The sequence below is a fragment of the Oncorhynchus kisutch genome, linkage group LG11 (genome assembly GCF_002021735.2).
Source record: "Oncorhynchus kisutch isolate 150728-3 linkage group LG11, Okis_V2, whole genome shotgun sequence".
NCBI lineage: Eukaryota > Metazoa > Chordata > Actinopteri > Salmoniformes > Salmonidae > Oncorhynchus > Oncorhynchus kisutch.
In genome coordinates, this window is record NC_034184.2 from 73,670,836 (window position 1) to 73,686,732 (window position 15,897).

The 15,897-nt window shown below is 42.4% G+C and overlaps 1 protein-coding gene across 1 annotated transcript; it reads right to left on the reverse strand.

The window, feature by feature from the left end:
- Positions 1-7,166: 7,166 nt before the first annotated feature.
- rrs1 (ribosome biogenesis regulator 1 homolog) lies at positions 7,167-8,654 on the reverse strand. The gene has a single exon (XM_020494339.2). It carries the CDS (start codon positions 8,587-8,589, stop codon positions 7,528-7,530), a length of 1,062 nt encoding a protein of 353 aa, XP_020349928.1. The 5' UTR covers positions 8,590-8,654; the 3' UTR covers positions 7,167-7,527.
- Positions 8,655-15,897: the final 7,243 nt, after the last annotated feature.

Genomic DNA, 15,897 nt, shown 5'->3' on the forward strand with positions numbered 1-15,897 from the left:
GAAACCCCAATGAATGACTCACGGGTGAAAGATATGTGAAACCCCAATGAATGACTCACGGGTGAAAGATATGTGAAACCCCAATGAATGACTCACGGGTGAAAGATATGTGAAACCCCAATGAATGACTCACGGGTGAAAGATATGTGAAACCCCAATGAATGACTCACGGGTGAAAGATATGTGAAACCCCAATGAATGACTCACGGGTGAAAGATATGTGAATCCCCAATGAATGACTCACGGGTGAAAGATATGTGAAACCCCAATGAATGACTCACGGGTGAAAGATATGTGAAACCCCAATGAATGACTCACGGGTGAAAGATATGTGAAACCCCAATGAATGACTCACGGGTGAAAGATATGTGAAACCCCAATGAATGACTCACGGGTGAAAGATATGTGAAACCCCAATGAATGACTCACGGGTGAAAGATATGTGAAACCCCAATGAATGACTCACGGGTGAAAGATATGTGAATCCCCAATGAATGACTCACGGGTGAAAGATATGTGAAACCCCAATGAATGACTCACGGGTGAAAGATATGTGAAACCCCAATGAATGACTCACGGGTGAAAGATATGTGAAACCCCAATGAATGACTCACGGGTGAAAGATATGTGAAACCCCAATGAATGACTCACGGGTGAAAGATATGTGAAACCCCAATGAATGACTCACGGGTGAAAGATATGTGAAACCCCAATGAATGACTCACGGGTGAAAGATATGTGAAACCCCAATGAATGACTCACGGGTGAAAGATATGTGAAACCCCAATGAATGACTCACGGGTGAAAGATATGTGAAACCCCAATGAATGACTCACGGGTGAAAGATATGTGAAACCCCAATGAATGACTCACGGGTGAAAGATATGTGAAACCCCAATGAATGCACAATCAAAGGTTCTGAACAGAAGATTGGAGGCATTACAAGTGTTATCTGTTTAGAATTTTGTACTAAGAGTTTTGAAAATATACCACGTACATCTGAAAAATGTGCCAAGGAGATATATGCCATTTAGGAGATGTCCAAAGTGACTTTAATCATCTGTGTATACATTATAGTTCTTGACAACATTATAGTTCTTAACAACATTATAGTTCTTAACAACATTATAGTTCTTAACAACATTATAGTTCTTAACAACATTATAGTTCTTAACAACATTATAGTTCTTGACAACATTATAGTTCTTGACAACATTATAGTTCTTGACAACATTATAGTTCTTAACAACATTATAGTTCTTAACAACATTATAGTTCTTGACAACATTATAGTTCTTGACAACATTATAGTTCTTGACAACATTATAGTTCTTGACAACATTATAGTTCTTAACAACATTATAGTTCTTAACAACATTATAGTTCTTAACAACATTATAGTTCTTAACAACATTATAGTTCTTAACAACATTATAGTTCTTAACAACATTATAGTTCTTAACAACATTATAGTTCTTAACAACATTATAGTTCTTGACAACATTATAGTTCTTAACAACATTATAGTTCTTGACAACATTATAGTTCTTAACAACATTATAGTTCTTAACAACATTATAGTTCTTGACAACATTATAGTTCTTAACAACATTATAGTTCTTGACAACATTATAGTTCTTGACAACATTATAGTTCTTAACAACATTATAGTTCTTAACAACATTATAGTGCTTGACAACATTATGGTGCTTGACTGCATTATGGTGCTTGACTACATTACAGTAATTAACTGCATTACCGTGCTTAACTACATTATGGTGCTTGACTGCATTACCGTGCTTGACTGCATTACGGTGCTTGACTGCATTAGGTTCTTGACAACATTATGGTGCTTGACTGCATTACGGTGCTTGACTGCATTACTGTTCTTGACTACATTATGGTGATTGACTACATTATGGTGCTTGACTACATTATGGTGCTTGACGGCATTATGGTGCTTGACTACATTACGGTGCTTAACTACATTATGGTGCTTAACTACATGATGGTGCTTGACTACATTACGGTGCTTAACTACATTATGGTGCTTAACTACATTATGGTGCTTAACTACATTATGGTGCTTAACTACATTATGGTGCTTGACGGCATTACGGTGCTTGACTACATTACAGTGCTTAACTACATTATGGTGCTTAACTACATTATGGTGCTTGACTACATTATGGTGCTTAACTACATGATGGTGCTTGACTACATGATGGTGCTTAACTACATGATGGTGCTTAACTACATTATGGTGCTTAACTACATTATGGTGCTTAACTACATTATGGTGCTTAACTACATGATGGTGCTTAACTACATTATGGTGCTTGACGGCATTACGGTGCTTAACTACATTATGGTGCTTAACTACATTATGGTGCTTAACTACATGATGGTGCTTGACGGTATTATGGTGCTTAACTACATTATGGTGCTTAACTACATTATGGTGCTTAACTACATTATGGTGCTTGACTACATTATGGTGCTTAACTACATTATGGTGCTTGACTACATGATGGTGCTTAACTACATGATGGTGCTTAACTACATTATGGTGCTTAACTACATTACGGTGCTTAACTACATTACGGTGCTTAACAACATGATGGTGCTTAACTACATTATGGTGCTTGACGGCATTACGGTGCTTAACTACATTATGGTGCTTAACTACATTATGGTGCTTAACTACATTATGGTGCTTAACTACATTATGGTGCTTGACGGCATTACGGTGCTTGACTACATTACGGTGCTTAACTACATTATGGTGCTTAACTACATTATGGTGCTTAACTACATTATGGTGATTGACTACATTATGGTGATTGACTACATTACGGTGCTTAACTACATTACGGTGCTTAACTACATTACGGTGCTTAACTACATTACGGTGCTTAACTACATTATGGTGCTTAACTACATTATGGTGCTTGACGGCATTGCGGTGCTTAACTACATTATGGTGCTTAACTACATTATGGTGCTTAACTACATTATGGTGCTTAACTACATGATGGTGCTTAACTACATTATGGTGCTTAACTACATTACGGTGCTTAACTACATTATGGTGCTTAACTACATTATGGTGCTTAACTACATTATGGTGCTTAACTACATTATGGTGCTTAACTACATTACGGTGATTAACTACATTATGGTGCTTAACTACATTATGGTGCTTGACGGCATTACGGTGCTTGACTACATATTTGTTGTCTCTAGCAAATCATATAATTCTAAATTAATTTTGGACATTTATTTTGAAGTCAAAACAAGTGCATCAAAACATAATTGACTATCATATTCTAATTGAACTCATTAATCCTAGTGTGCACTAATAGTGGAATGTCACTGAACACCCACCTATAAACATTGCTTGACCACTTCAACTTGTCATCCTGTAATCGGACATGCTACCTTGTCAGACGTTCTACCTTGTCAGACGTTCTACCTTGTCAGACGTTCTACCTTGTCAGACGTTCTACCTTGTCAGACGTTCTACCTTGTCAGACGTTCTACCTTGTCAGACGTTCTACCTTGTCCCGGACCTGCTGTTTTCGACCCTCTCTCTCTCCCCCTCTTTCTCTCTCTCTCTCTCTCTCTACCGCACCTGCTGTCTCAACCTTTGAATGCTCGGCTATGAAAATCCAACTGACATTTACTCCTGAGGTGTTTACCTGCTGCACCCTCTACAACCACTGTGATTATTATTTGACCTTGCTGGTTATCTATGAACGTTTGAACACCTTGAAGAACGATCTGGTCATGTACTCTTATAATCTCCACCCGGCACAGCCAGAAGAGGACTGGCCACCCCTCAGAGCCTGCTTCCTCTCTAGATATCTTCCTATGTTCCTGCCATTCCAGGGAGTTTTTCCTAGCCACCGTGCTTCTACATATACATTGCTTGATGTTTGGGGTTTTAGGCTGGGTTTCTGCATAAGCACTTTGTGACATCTGCTGGTGTAAAGGGCTTTATAAATATATTTGATTTGATTTAATCATTTGCCTATTGTCCTCCCTCCATCTGGCTACAGGCATGAGGTGGCCCGGGATTGATGCCTTGGTTCCCTGTCCCAACAGAATTCATAATTTCACTTGAGGGCGGTTGATTGATTTTTACAAATGACGATGTGTGTGGTGTGTCCCAGCAGTGGCCAGGATAGGCATGAGATGAATGGGGTTTTGACTGGGTGGGTCTGGAGATGGATCAGTCATTCAACAGATGGTGGTTAGTTAGACCCTTTGCCTCGCCCCCTCCCTCCCCAGTGCATAGGGGCTTTGCTGCTGGCTTGTGACAGCAGTCAAACACCATCCATCAAAAATGTGGGAGATTATGCAGTCAGTCAGAAACAAAACAACCACATCTCTGAAAGAGCAATAATGTGGTGGATACTGTATATACAACCCTATCTGTAACGTTGTGCCCAATCTGTCTATTGTAAGAATTACAGTATGTTCTTGTATTGACAAGTGCAGTCGATCAGGTTTTTTGGAAGGGTAACTGCTTGAGAAAGTTGATGAGACGAGCAAATGAATTGTCAACTCTCCATTGAATTTGGTCAAATGAGTAGACATTAAAAAGTATATCTAGTGCTGAGATCCATTTGTGTCTCTGGGCATGATATGCAAGAGAAATGAAAGAACACTTGCATTCACAATGGAGAGCTCTAGAACTCACGTCCTGATTTGCCTATTTCCAGTGTATTTGGCCTGATAGGGAGGGAAAATAGATCTGACTATGGCTGCCTGTCTGGAGCCAAAAGGGCTGAGAATTAGCTCTGCTTTCAAATGGGGAAACGTGGTGTGTGATAGCGGTGTGTAGTTTAGTAGCAGAGCAGAAGTTAAGACACACCTGGTAAATTGATCCGACAGACGATTAACCTCATTGTCCTCCTTAGTCTTGTATTAGTGTTAAAGTACCTATAGGTTGCACACACTAAACTCTAACTGCAATTCAATCTCTCCTCAGTTTTCCCTTGTTTTGCACACAATCCGTTTAGGATTTTGTTCCCTTAGACCAGGGTTTCTCAAACTCGGTCCTTGGGCCCCCCAGGTGCAGTTTGGGAAACCCTGTCTTAGACCATGAGTTCTATAATAGGTGACCCCCCCGCGGATAATTTTATTTGTCCCCAAAGTTTTCTGAGCTACATTTTTTGTTGTTGGACATAACTGACAGAAAAATCACTAGGAAATCAGCTCAAAGTGATTCTTATTTAGGAAATCTGTTCTCAAGTATTCCCAACCATAGAGGCACGTGATCGGATCCCAATGTAATAAAGGTTTGAAATTAGTCTGTTTTTGTCAAATACTATATCTTATTCTAGTGTACAAATGATTTAACACTATGTTCCAACCACCCGCTCAAGCAAAAATGGGACCACGGATGAACTGAATTGGGGACCCCTGCCCTAGACTATCGCAGAGTGATGCTTGAGTACAGGCATATCAGGCTCTGGATGAAAGTACTCCCCAGAAGGAATAGGGTACAATTCAGCTTGCCCCACTATTTCTGCATGGATAGTTATGTGATGTCATTTTGACCAGAGGTACAGTACGTAATGCATTATGAAAATAACTTTGGCTATGCATAATGAAGAGCTGCTAATTGAGGTAAGCATTTCGTATTCACTGAAAATATCATTTGGTTTCACATTTTGCCTTGCAGCAGCAGATTATTAATTCAGATCCCAGGCTCACGTGGTTGTTTTTTCCCTGTGTGGGTCTCCTTGATTGGTATGGCCAGGTGTAATGTCCTGGCCAGGTGAATGGAAAGCTGACCTGAGAGGGCACCTATCTCACTGGGGCCAAAGCCAGTTTTATATAACCAACAGCACAGTTAATCTGATAAGAAGGCCCAGCTCCTGTACTGTATGTTTCTAAGAAAGTCCAATTACATCACCTCTATTCTTGGTCATTAGGTTTACATGCAATGCATTAGAGACAGACAGGCTCTCTGTTTATATCATCATATGACACTACTTACAGGGTCAGTTTCCCAGACCATGATCCTCACATGGGGCAGCAAAACTTTTGGGCTCCCGAGTGGTACAGCGGTCTAAGGCACTGCATCGCAGTGCTAGAGGCATCACTACAGACCCTGGTTCAGTTCCAGACTGTATCACAACCGGCCGTGATTGGGAGTCCCATAGGGCGGCGCACAATTAGCTCAGTGTCGTTAGGGTTTGGCGGTCATTTTAAATAAGCATTTGTTCTTTACTGACTTGCCTAGTTAAATAAAACTGTCCACTCGTGCCTAAATGTATATTCAAATGCTTTTTAGTGTAGGAATAGGCTTAATCTGATTCCAGGAAACATTTTCGTATCAATGAACTACTTTACAGCATTGTCTGTATTCAGTACAATTGTATTTGTTAATATTTTTACATCATTTCTGGGCAGGCCTCAGTCAATTCCATCTGGCCCTTATGGAGTGATGGGACTGAGAGGCAGTCTACTACAAGAGCACATTCATACTGATATGCAGCCAATTGTGGATTCCTAAGCACTTTTCTACAGGAGCATAATGAAAAAGAGTTGTGTTCACCCCCCTCTCCGCCCCCAAGTGTTGTACACATCCAGTCTGTCATACACATGCAGTGGGAAAATCTACAGAATGATTGACTAATATTCAGTGAAGGACAAAAAGAAAAATTGCAGCCTTCAGAGAGACAGGTTTTTCTTGGTTGACCCATAAATCAAATCAAATGTATTTATATAGCCCTTCGTACATTAGCTGATATCTCAAAGTGCTGTACAGAAACCCAGCCTAAAACCCCAAACAGCAAGCAATGCAGGTGTAGAAGCACGGTGGCTAGGAAAAACTCCCTAGAAAGGACAAAACCTAGGAAGAAACCTAGAGAGGAACCAGGTTATGAGGCGTGGCCAGTCCTCTTCTGGCTGTGCCGGGTGGAGATTATAACAGAACATGGCCAAGATGTTCAAATGTTCATAAATGACCAGCATGGTCATATAATAATAAGGCAGAACATATCCTTTAAAGTGTCCCTAAAATATTTGTTTTGTTGTTTAGACCAGTGGCAGCCCTACTGTAACCATCACATGGAAGTTGTGCACTTGCTATTGTGTGCAGTAACAATGCACTGTACCCCACATTCTTAGAAAATCTTAAACACAACATATATTTTTGAAGTTGATTTTAATTTGAAATATCAAACATAACCCTGTACCAAAAAGTTGTACATTGCATTGACAAATCTATAACAAATTGAGGACTGATGAGGTAAATAAAGACCGTATTCCATTTCACACATCATGGTTGAGCCATTTAGAAATTTGCATGATGGGACAGAAGACACCACCCCTCTTACACTCCTATTGCACCTGACCTGCATAAAGGGGAAACCAAACAGGAATCGCTCCCAGCAATATGACAGTGCAGGTGGGAGACATAATGAAGTAGTCAGTTCATATAGTGCAGTCCGATACATCTGAGACAAGGCACTTATTATGAATGACATGCAAAGTTCCAAAAGGTCCTCCTTAGCGCTTCCCTGGTTTCCCAGCTCCTTTTTTACCACTAGGTGGTCCTTGACCCTTACCCCCTGCTCTTCCTTTACCTTTGCCCTTCCCACCACCACCCTTTCCTTTTCCAGAGAAGTTACCACCCTTGCGTCCCTTCTTTCCCCCCTTCTTAAATTTGGCTGCAGACTCCTCTCGGTCATCCTCTCGCATTTGTTTGTTTACAGCTTTGTTGACGTCCAGACGAGGTTTCTTACTGTCCAGCACTTTCAACAGATCCAGCTGCCTCTGCTTTTCATTGGAAAAGTTACCAATGACCGGCTGGAATTTCCGCTTCTTCCCGGTGTTTCTGGGAGCTTTCTCCTTAGGTAAGCGGTCTTGGAATTTACCTGCTGAAGCGGTGGATGACTTGGCCACATTGACAGCCCTAGCCAGGTCAGTTTTGGATTGCTGGGCGGTCGGTGTGAGTCCAACACCTGGTACTTTGATTTTCTGTGCCCTGGCTATGTTCCTCAGGCGATGCAGCTCGTTCTTTGCCACCTTCTCCTTCTTTGCTTTGTTGCGTTTGGCAAATTGGTCCTCGTTAGGGTCTGCCGTTTCGGGAACCTCAATCAGCCACTCTTTTGTGCCATCATTGACACGCTTGTAGCCCCAACGCCGCTTCCACTCTTTGGCAACATCGTCCCATACCAGGTTCGTTTTCTTCTTCTTTTGGATCCCCTTCAGTTTGGCGAATTCCTCCCATTTGGTTGGAGGCCTGGGCTTTGGCGGGGGCTTCTCTCTCGGCAGTGGAGTGGTCGGCTCGGGTAGTTTGACTACGATTACCTCCTCAACTCTCTCAGTTGGATGCTTCCATATCTCGTTGACCAGGAGCTGCGTGTTGTCACGAGCTAGCGAACGCAGGAAATCCTCTTTCTTCTGTTCACGAAACTGTCGAATGTCAATACGGTTCTTGTCGTATGCGACCAAGTTTCCGATGTCAAACTCGAGGTCCAGTTCTTTTTGAACGGTGATACTTTTGAGTTTTTCAGCCTCATCTTGTTCAGCTTTAGCAAGCAAGTCTTCTATACTGCACGCAGCCATTTTGGATTTCTGAAAGCATGTCGGTCTCAAGCACTGAGGTATAATAAAGAACGGGTCCCACGTGTGTTTCAGGTCACGTGAAAAGGTCATTCATTTATTTCCGGGTTCAAATTTCCACATTCTGATTTATTTTTCCACACTTGTGTCCACTAGGTGGTGTCATTGTATTACTTGAGTCATGGCAACAACAAAAAACATATATATATATTTTTTAAATACAGCCTTTCACTTGAAGAAAGTGAATAGTTGAGTTATATTACTTGATTATCACTATCAAAGTAGAATATTATTTTATGTATACCTGATGTCCCTTGAGTCCTCTAAACTAAAGAATGGCACAACCAACTCACTTTCTTTTCAGGGTCTGTGTATTGGTTTTTGGCAGAATAGCTGATGCTCAATAAGACTGTCTCTTTTCCCGAGAGCTTGGCTGTGATGTTGCATATGAATACCCAATCTTACAGCGGTCTTCTGTGGAAGGAGCAGAGAGAATAGAGGGACAAACCGGTAACAATGTTGAGCCATTATGTCTATTACATTTTATCAAGTTGTACCTGTTGATAATTATCAAGACTTTATAAAGACTTGATCTACCTCTATACATACAGACTGATTGTGTTGCCCCCCACATGCTATTTTCAAAATCATTTTGGACCCCACTAATTATATCCAGTGTGAGACTCACCCTGAGAGCCCTGAGAGCCAAGGTTCTGACAGCTATGGAAATGAGCCTACCAGTGACATTGCTATATGTACTACAGGTAGTGTGAGGAGGGGAATCTTAATGAGGAGCTAAAGTGGCACACACTGCAGGGTGCTCTGTAATTACTGCAGGCTACTCTGTAATTACCACAGGGTGCTCTGTAATTACCACAGGGTGCTCTGTAATTACCACAGGGTGCTCTGTAATTACTGCAGGCTACTCTGTAATTACTGCAGGCTACTCTGTAATTACCACAGGGTGCTCTGTAATTACCACAGGGGGCTCTGTAATTACCACAGGGGGCTCTGTAATTACCACAGGGGGCTCTGTAATTACCACAAGGTGCTCTGTAATTACCACAGGGGGCTCTGTAAATTACCACAGGGGGCTCTGTAATTACCACAAGGTGTTCTGTAATTACCACAGGGGCTCTGTAATTACCACAGGGTGCACTGTAATTACCCCAGGGTGCACTATAATTACCACAGGGGGCTCTGTAATTACCACAGGGGGCTCTGTAATTACCACAGGGTGAACTGTAATTACCAAAGTGTGCTTTGTAATAACCAAAAGGTGCTATGTAATTACCCCAGGGTGCACTATAATTACCACAGGGTGATCTGTAATTACCCCAGGGTGCACTATAATTACCACAGGGTAATCTGTAATTACCACAGGGTGAACTATACTTACCACAGGGCGATCTGTAATTACCACAGGGTGCTCTGTAATTGCCCCAGGGTGCACTATAATTACCACAGGGTGTTCTGTAATTACCACAGGGTGTTCTGTAATTACCACAGGGTGCACTGTAATTACCACAGGGTGCTCTGTAATTACCCCAGGGTGCACTATAATTACCACAGGGTGCTCTGTAATTACCCCAGGGTGCACTATAATTTCCACAGGGTGCTCTGTAACTACCACAGGAGGCTCTGTAATTACCACAGGGGGCTCTGTAATTACCACAGGGGGCTCTGTAATTACCACAGGGGGCTCTGTAATTACCACAGGGGGCTCTGTAATTACCACAGGGTGCACTGTAATTACCAAAGTGTGCTTTGTAATAACCAAAAGGTGCTCTGTAATTCCCACAGGGTGCACTATATTACCACAGGGTGTTCTGTAATTACCTCAGGGTACTATGTAATTACCACAGGGTACTATGTAATTACCACAGGGTGCACTGTAATTATCACAGGGGGCTCCGTAATTACCTCAGGGTGCTCTGTAATTACCACAGGGTGCTCTGTAATTACCTCAGGGTACTATGTATTTACCACAGGGTACTATGTAATTACCACAGGGTGCACTGTAATTATCACAGGGTGCTCTGTAATTATCACAGGGTGCTCTGTAATTACCTCAGGATGCTCTGTAATTACCACAGGGTGCACTATAATTAACACAGGGTGATCTGTAATTACCACAGGGTGCCGTATAATTACCACAGGGTGATCTGTAATTACTACAGGGTGCTCTGTAATTACCTCAGGGTGCACTGTCATTACCACAGGGTACTATGTAATTACCACAGGGTGCACTATAATTAACACAGGGTGATCTGTAATTACCACAGGGTGCACTATAATTACCACAGGGTGTTCTGTAATTTCCACAGGGGGCTCTGTAATTACCACAGGGTGCTCTGTAATTACCACAGGGTGCTCTGTCATTTCCACAGGGGGCTCTGTAATTACCACAGGGTGCTCTGTAATTACCACAGGGTGCTCTGTCATTTCCACAGGGTGCTCCACAGGGTGCTCTGTCATTTCCACAGGGTGCTCCACAGGGTGCTTGAGACAGTTATTTTTTTATTTTGAAGAGCGAATAATATAGGTAAATAAGATGGAAATAGAAAACGTGGATGTTCATATTGATTATTCACTAGTTGATGTAAACCAGCATCATTACATTTCAAAATCATGTGCAAATAAAAGGTGGACTGGTGTGTACAAGTTTTGTCAGAGCCTGAACGCTGCAGTATAGCTCGCATGTATGAGCATCACTGTTGAGGATCAGTGTCGTGTGCTGGCTTATACAGTACCCCCATAAGTGTCACGTTTTGACCTTAGTTCCTTTATTTTGTCTTTGTGTTAGTTTGGTCAGGGCGTGAGTTGGGGTGGGCAGTCTACGTTTGTTTTTCTAGGTTGTGTTTATGTGTTTGGCCTGGTATGGTTCTCAATCAGGGGCAGGTGTCGTTCATTGTCTCTGATTGAGAATCATACTTAGGTTGCCTTTTCCCACCTGTGTTTTGTGGGTGAATGTTTTCTGTTTAGTATATGTCACCTTTCAGAACTGTTTAATTTCATTCTCCTTTGTTATTTTGTATAGTGTTCTGTTGAATAAATGAACATGGACATGTACCACGCTGCATATTGGTCCGATCTCTCCCACTCCTCCTCAGACGAGGACGACGATCGTTACACTAAGGCTCAGAATGCCATGTGTTGCCTACAGTACCTTCCTCAGTCTCTCACCTAAATATCCTATGAGTGGCTGCACCTTGCAGGAGACTTCAGCCATCATGATATATTACTCCCAGCAGAAACATGGACGTCAGATAGGTCTTGTCTAAAGAGCACTGCCCCCCCCCCCCCCATTTATTTTTATTTTTAATTCCCCTTTATTTATTTAACCAGGTAGGCTAGTTGAGAACAAGTTCTCATTTGCAACTTGGACCTGGCCAAGATAAAGCAAAGCAGTTTGACACATACAACAACACAGAGTTACACATGGAATAAACAAACATACAATCAATAATACAGTAGAAAAGTCTATATACAGCATGTGCAAATGAGGTAGGATAAGAGAGGTAAGGCAATAAATAGGCCATAGGGCGAAGTAAATACAATATAGCAATTAAACACTGGAATGGTAGAATGTGCAGAAGATCAATGTGCAAGTAGAGATACTGGGGTGCAAAGTGATTTTTGCAGTTCGTTCCAGTCATTGGCAGCAGAGAACTGGAAGGAGAGGCGGCCAAAGGAAGAATTGGCTTTGGGGGTGACCAGTGAGATATACCTGCTGGAGCGCGTGCTACCGATGGGTGCTCCTATGATGACCAGTGAGCTGAGATAAGGCGGGGCTTTACCTAGCAAAGACTTGTAGATGACCTGGAGCCAGTGGGTTTAGCGACGAGTATGAAGCGGCAGCCAAAGAGAGCGTACAGGTTGCAGTGGTGGGTAGTATATGGGGCTTTAGTGACAAAACTGATGGCACCTTGATAGACTGCATCCAATTTGTTGTGTAGATTGTTGGAGGCAATGATATTGCCAAAGTCGAGGATCGGTAGGATGATCAGGTTTACGAGGGTATGTTTGGCAGCATGAGTGAAGGATGCCTTGTTTGCGAAATTGGAAGCTGATTCTAGATTTAATTTTGGATTGGAGATTTTTAATGTGAGTCTGGAAGGAGAGTTTACAGTCTACCCAGACACCTAGGTATTTGTAGTTGTCCACATATTCTAAGTCAGAACCGAGTAGTGATGCTGTACGGGCGGGCAGGTGCGGGCAGCGATCGCTTGAAGAGCATGCATTTAGTTTAAATTAGCCTGCTGCTTTACACTTCTATGTCACAGCTGACCCAGTATCACCCGAAGAGATGAGGAGAGAGAGATGGAGAGAGAGGGGGACATAAAAACAGAGAGAGAGAGAGAAAGATCAGAATTGAGTTAGGGAGTAGGGGAAGGGAGTGAGAGAAGTCCTCCAGGAGTTGAGAGAAATAGAGTAAGGAAGGTAGTGTTACGGTTTTCTAGGTGTGAAGGATAGTCGGACCAAAATGCAGCGTGGCTATTGAAATCCATGATTATTAAATAACGAAACACGAACTTGACAAAAAAAACAATAAACGTAATGTGAAAACCGAAACAGCCTAAACTGGTGCAAACTGACACTAAGGACAATCACCCACAACAAATTCAAAGAATATGGCTGCCTAAATATGGTTCCCAATCAGAGACAACGATAAACACCTGCCTCTGATTGAGAACCACTCCAGACAGCCATAGACTTTGCTAGATAACCCCACTAGCTACAATCCCAATACATACACACCAAAACCCCAAGACAAAACACACCACAATACAAAAACCCCATGCCACACCCTGGCCTGACCCAATACATGAAGATAAACACAAAATACTTAGACCAGGGCGTGACAGGTAGGGGATGCTATAGCAAGTGAAATGATTGCATAATCGCAGGCTTGACTAAATGGAAGAGAACAGCTGTTGACAGAGTTACACAAAACCAGCTGTTTGTGTGTAAGTGAAGTTTATATATTTATTTATGGATTGTATAAATGACTGTGGCCCACTTGGCTGGGAGACTTAATAGACATGAGAAGTGGAACAGTCCCTGAGAGAAGTAGAACAGTCCACGAGAGAAATAGAACAGTCCCCGAGAGAAGTAGAACAGTCCCCGAGAGAAGTAGAACAGTCCCCGAGAGAAGTAGAACAGTCCCCGAGAGAAGTAGAACAGTCCCTGAGAGAAGCCACCAGCTGGAGAGTAAAAGTCCTGGAGGACTAGTGATTGGCTAGGGAGTCCAGTCCACACTGTTGGTTTCTCAGGTATTAATCAGATAGAAATTAAGAGAAAGGACTGCAACACAATTAGACCAAACCAAATCGTGAGAAAACAAAAGATAATTACTTGACACATTGGAAAGAATTAACAAAAAACTGCAAACTAGAATGCTATTTGGCCCTAAACAGAGAGTATACAGTGGCAGTAAGTACTGTGGGGCCGGTAAACACTACAGAAGCTGCTCCGGCCGTGGACAGCCTCTCACCAAACCTGGCCTGGTTCCTAGAAAACACACAGCATGGAATGGAGAGTCCTTGAGATAACATTTTGAGTTTTGTGTGAGTGTGTGTAAAGGAGTGTGTGTGTGTACTTGAGTGTATGTGTGTGATTGGACTGCAGTATTATCCATTGACTCCATGCTGGGGCTTGGAAGCGGAGAGAGAGTTGGTCAATGGCTGGGATCACAGCAGTTAACAGAGGTCATCCCTCAGCCCGCTACTCTACACAGTGGGAGCTGAGTTGGAGGACATCATATAGAAGGGACACCCACAGACCTCAGTCAATACCCTTACAACGCATTAGGATCCACTGGCTGTAGTCAAAGTTCGGTTGATGTAAGATAAAATCCCTCTCCAAGCTCAGCTGTTATGATACCACTTCTCGTCTACCTCTTTATGTGTTAAAACTACGGCCCTGGTTCTGTTTCTATGTTTATTATTTCAACCACCCCACTGGCAGTTAATATGCCACACACAACTCCACAACCCTCCTTCAGTTCATATACAGTACGCCCCCCTTTTAGTTCACATTCATCACAAATCCCCCTTAGCTTTCCTACTCCAGTTCATAAAGCTGCTAAATCTGACAGCATGACAAATCTTCACTGGCTCTCAGTAGTTCTAAAAGTGTCTGTAAATATCCCATCCTTCCAAACAGCCCTGGGGTTACCATCTTTTTCCAACCCTCAATCGGATTCTAGAATCAGAATACACAGAAATGGAAATATCAACTTTGCCAAAACCTTTACAATGGGTCCTCCCCATCATAACCCAGTGGGTGTGGCCTGCAGAAATCCCTTTTGAAGCCGCTTGGAAGCGCTGGTAATGATCTGGTACTGGGTTATCTGTGAGGGGCATCCAGGGTCGGTATTGATCCTCTCCTAATTCGCTCATAGGTGCATAATGAGGGTGATAATGAGCCTAATGAAAACAGACTATGCCTGATACCACAAAGGGGAAAAGTTGAAAAGTAAACGCAGAGTGTTTACACAAGGGGGAAGAGTTTAAATGTTACACAAGGGCTGGTTAATATTAGCCCTACATGTTTGTATGAGAAAAATATATATATTAGAAATGGGCAGACGACAAATGTGTTGTTAAACATTTATGAAACGATTATTCCTGAAAATATATTTTTGTCGTGGTAGATCAATAACCATAAAGAGCTAGCGATTAACCGTGTCTTGAAGTTATGGCTTGGAGAACCACACGGCATGCTCCCACTCTGACAAAACCTTCACACAGTTCCTCAAAGACAGTGAAGCTTTTAAGCGTCAAAGTGCTGCTCAATGTGACGCTATACGGTTTGACGACGTTGGACCATGGGGAAGGAAAACGAGACAGAAACCGAATACAAATTGTTTCTCACCAAATCTACAGTGACAAATTGGTATTTTGAGAGATGAACTGAAGACTTTATGTAGGTTCTTCTGGTGTTTCCCCAAGGGGTCTCGCTCTCTGTCACTCTCTCTCTTTCTCTCTCTGTCGCTCTCTGTCGCTCTCTGTCTCTCTCTCTCTCTCTCTCTCTGTCGCTCTCTGTCTCTCTCTCTCTTTCTCACTCTCTCTCTTTCTCACTCTCTCTCTTTCTCACTCTTTCTCACTCTTTCTTTCTCTCTCTCTCTCTCTCTCTCTCTCTCTCTCTCTCTCTCTCTCTCTCTCTCTCTCTCTCTCTCTGTCTGTCCTCACTCTCTCTCTCTCTTTCTCACTCTCTCTCTCTCTTTCTCACTCTCTCACTCTCTCTCTTTCTCACACTCTCTCTGTCTCTTTCTCTCTCTCTCTTTCTCACCCTTTCTCTGTCTCT

Coding starts and splice junctions, on each gene's coding strand:
- rrs1 (XM_020494339.2), bottom strand. CDS start 8,589: ATGGCTGCGTGCAGTATAGAAGACTTGCTTGCTAAAGCTGAACAAGAT.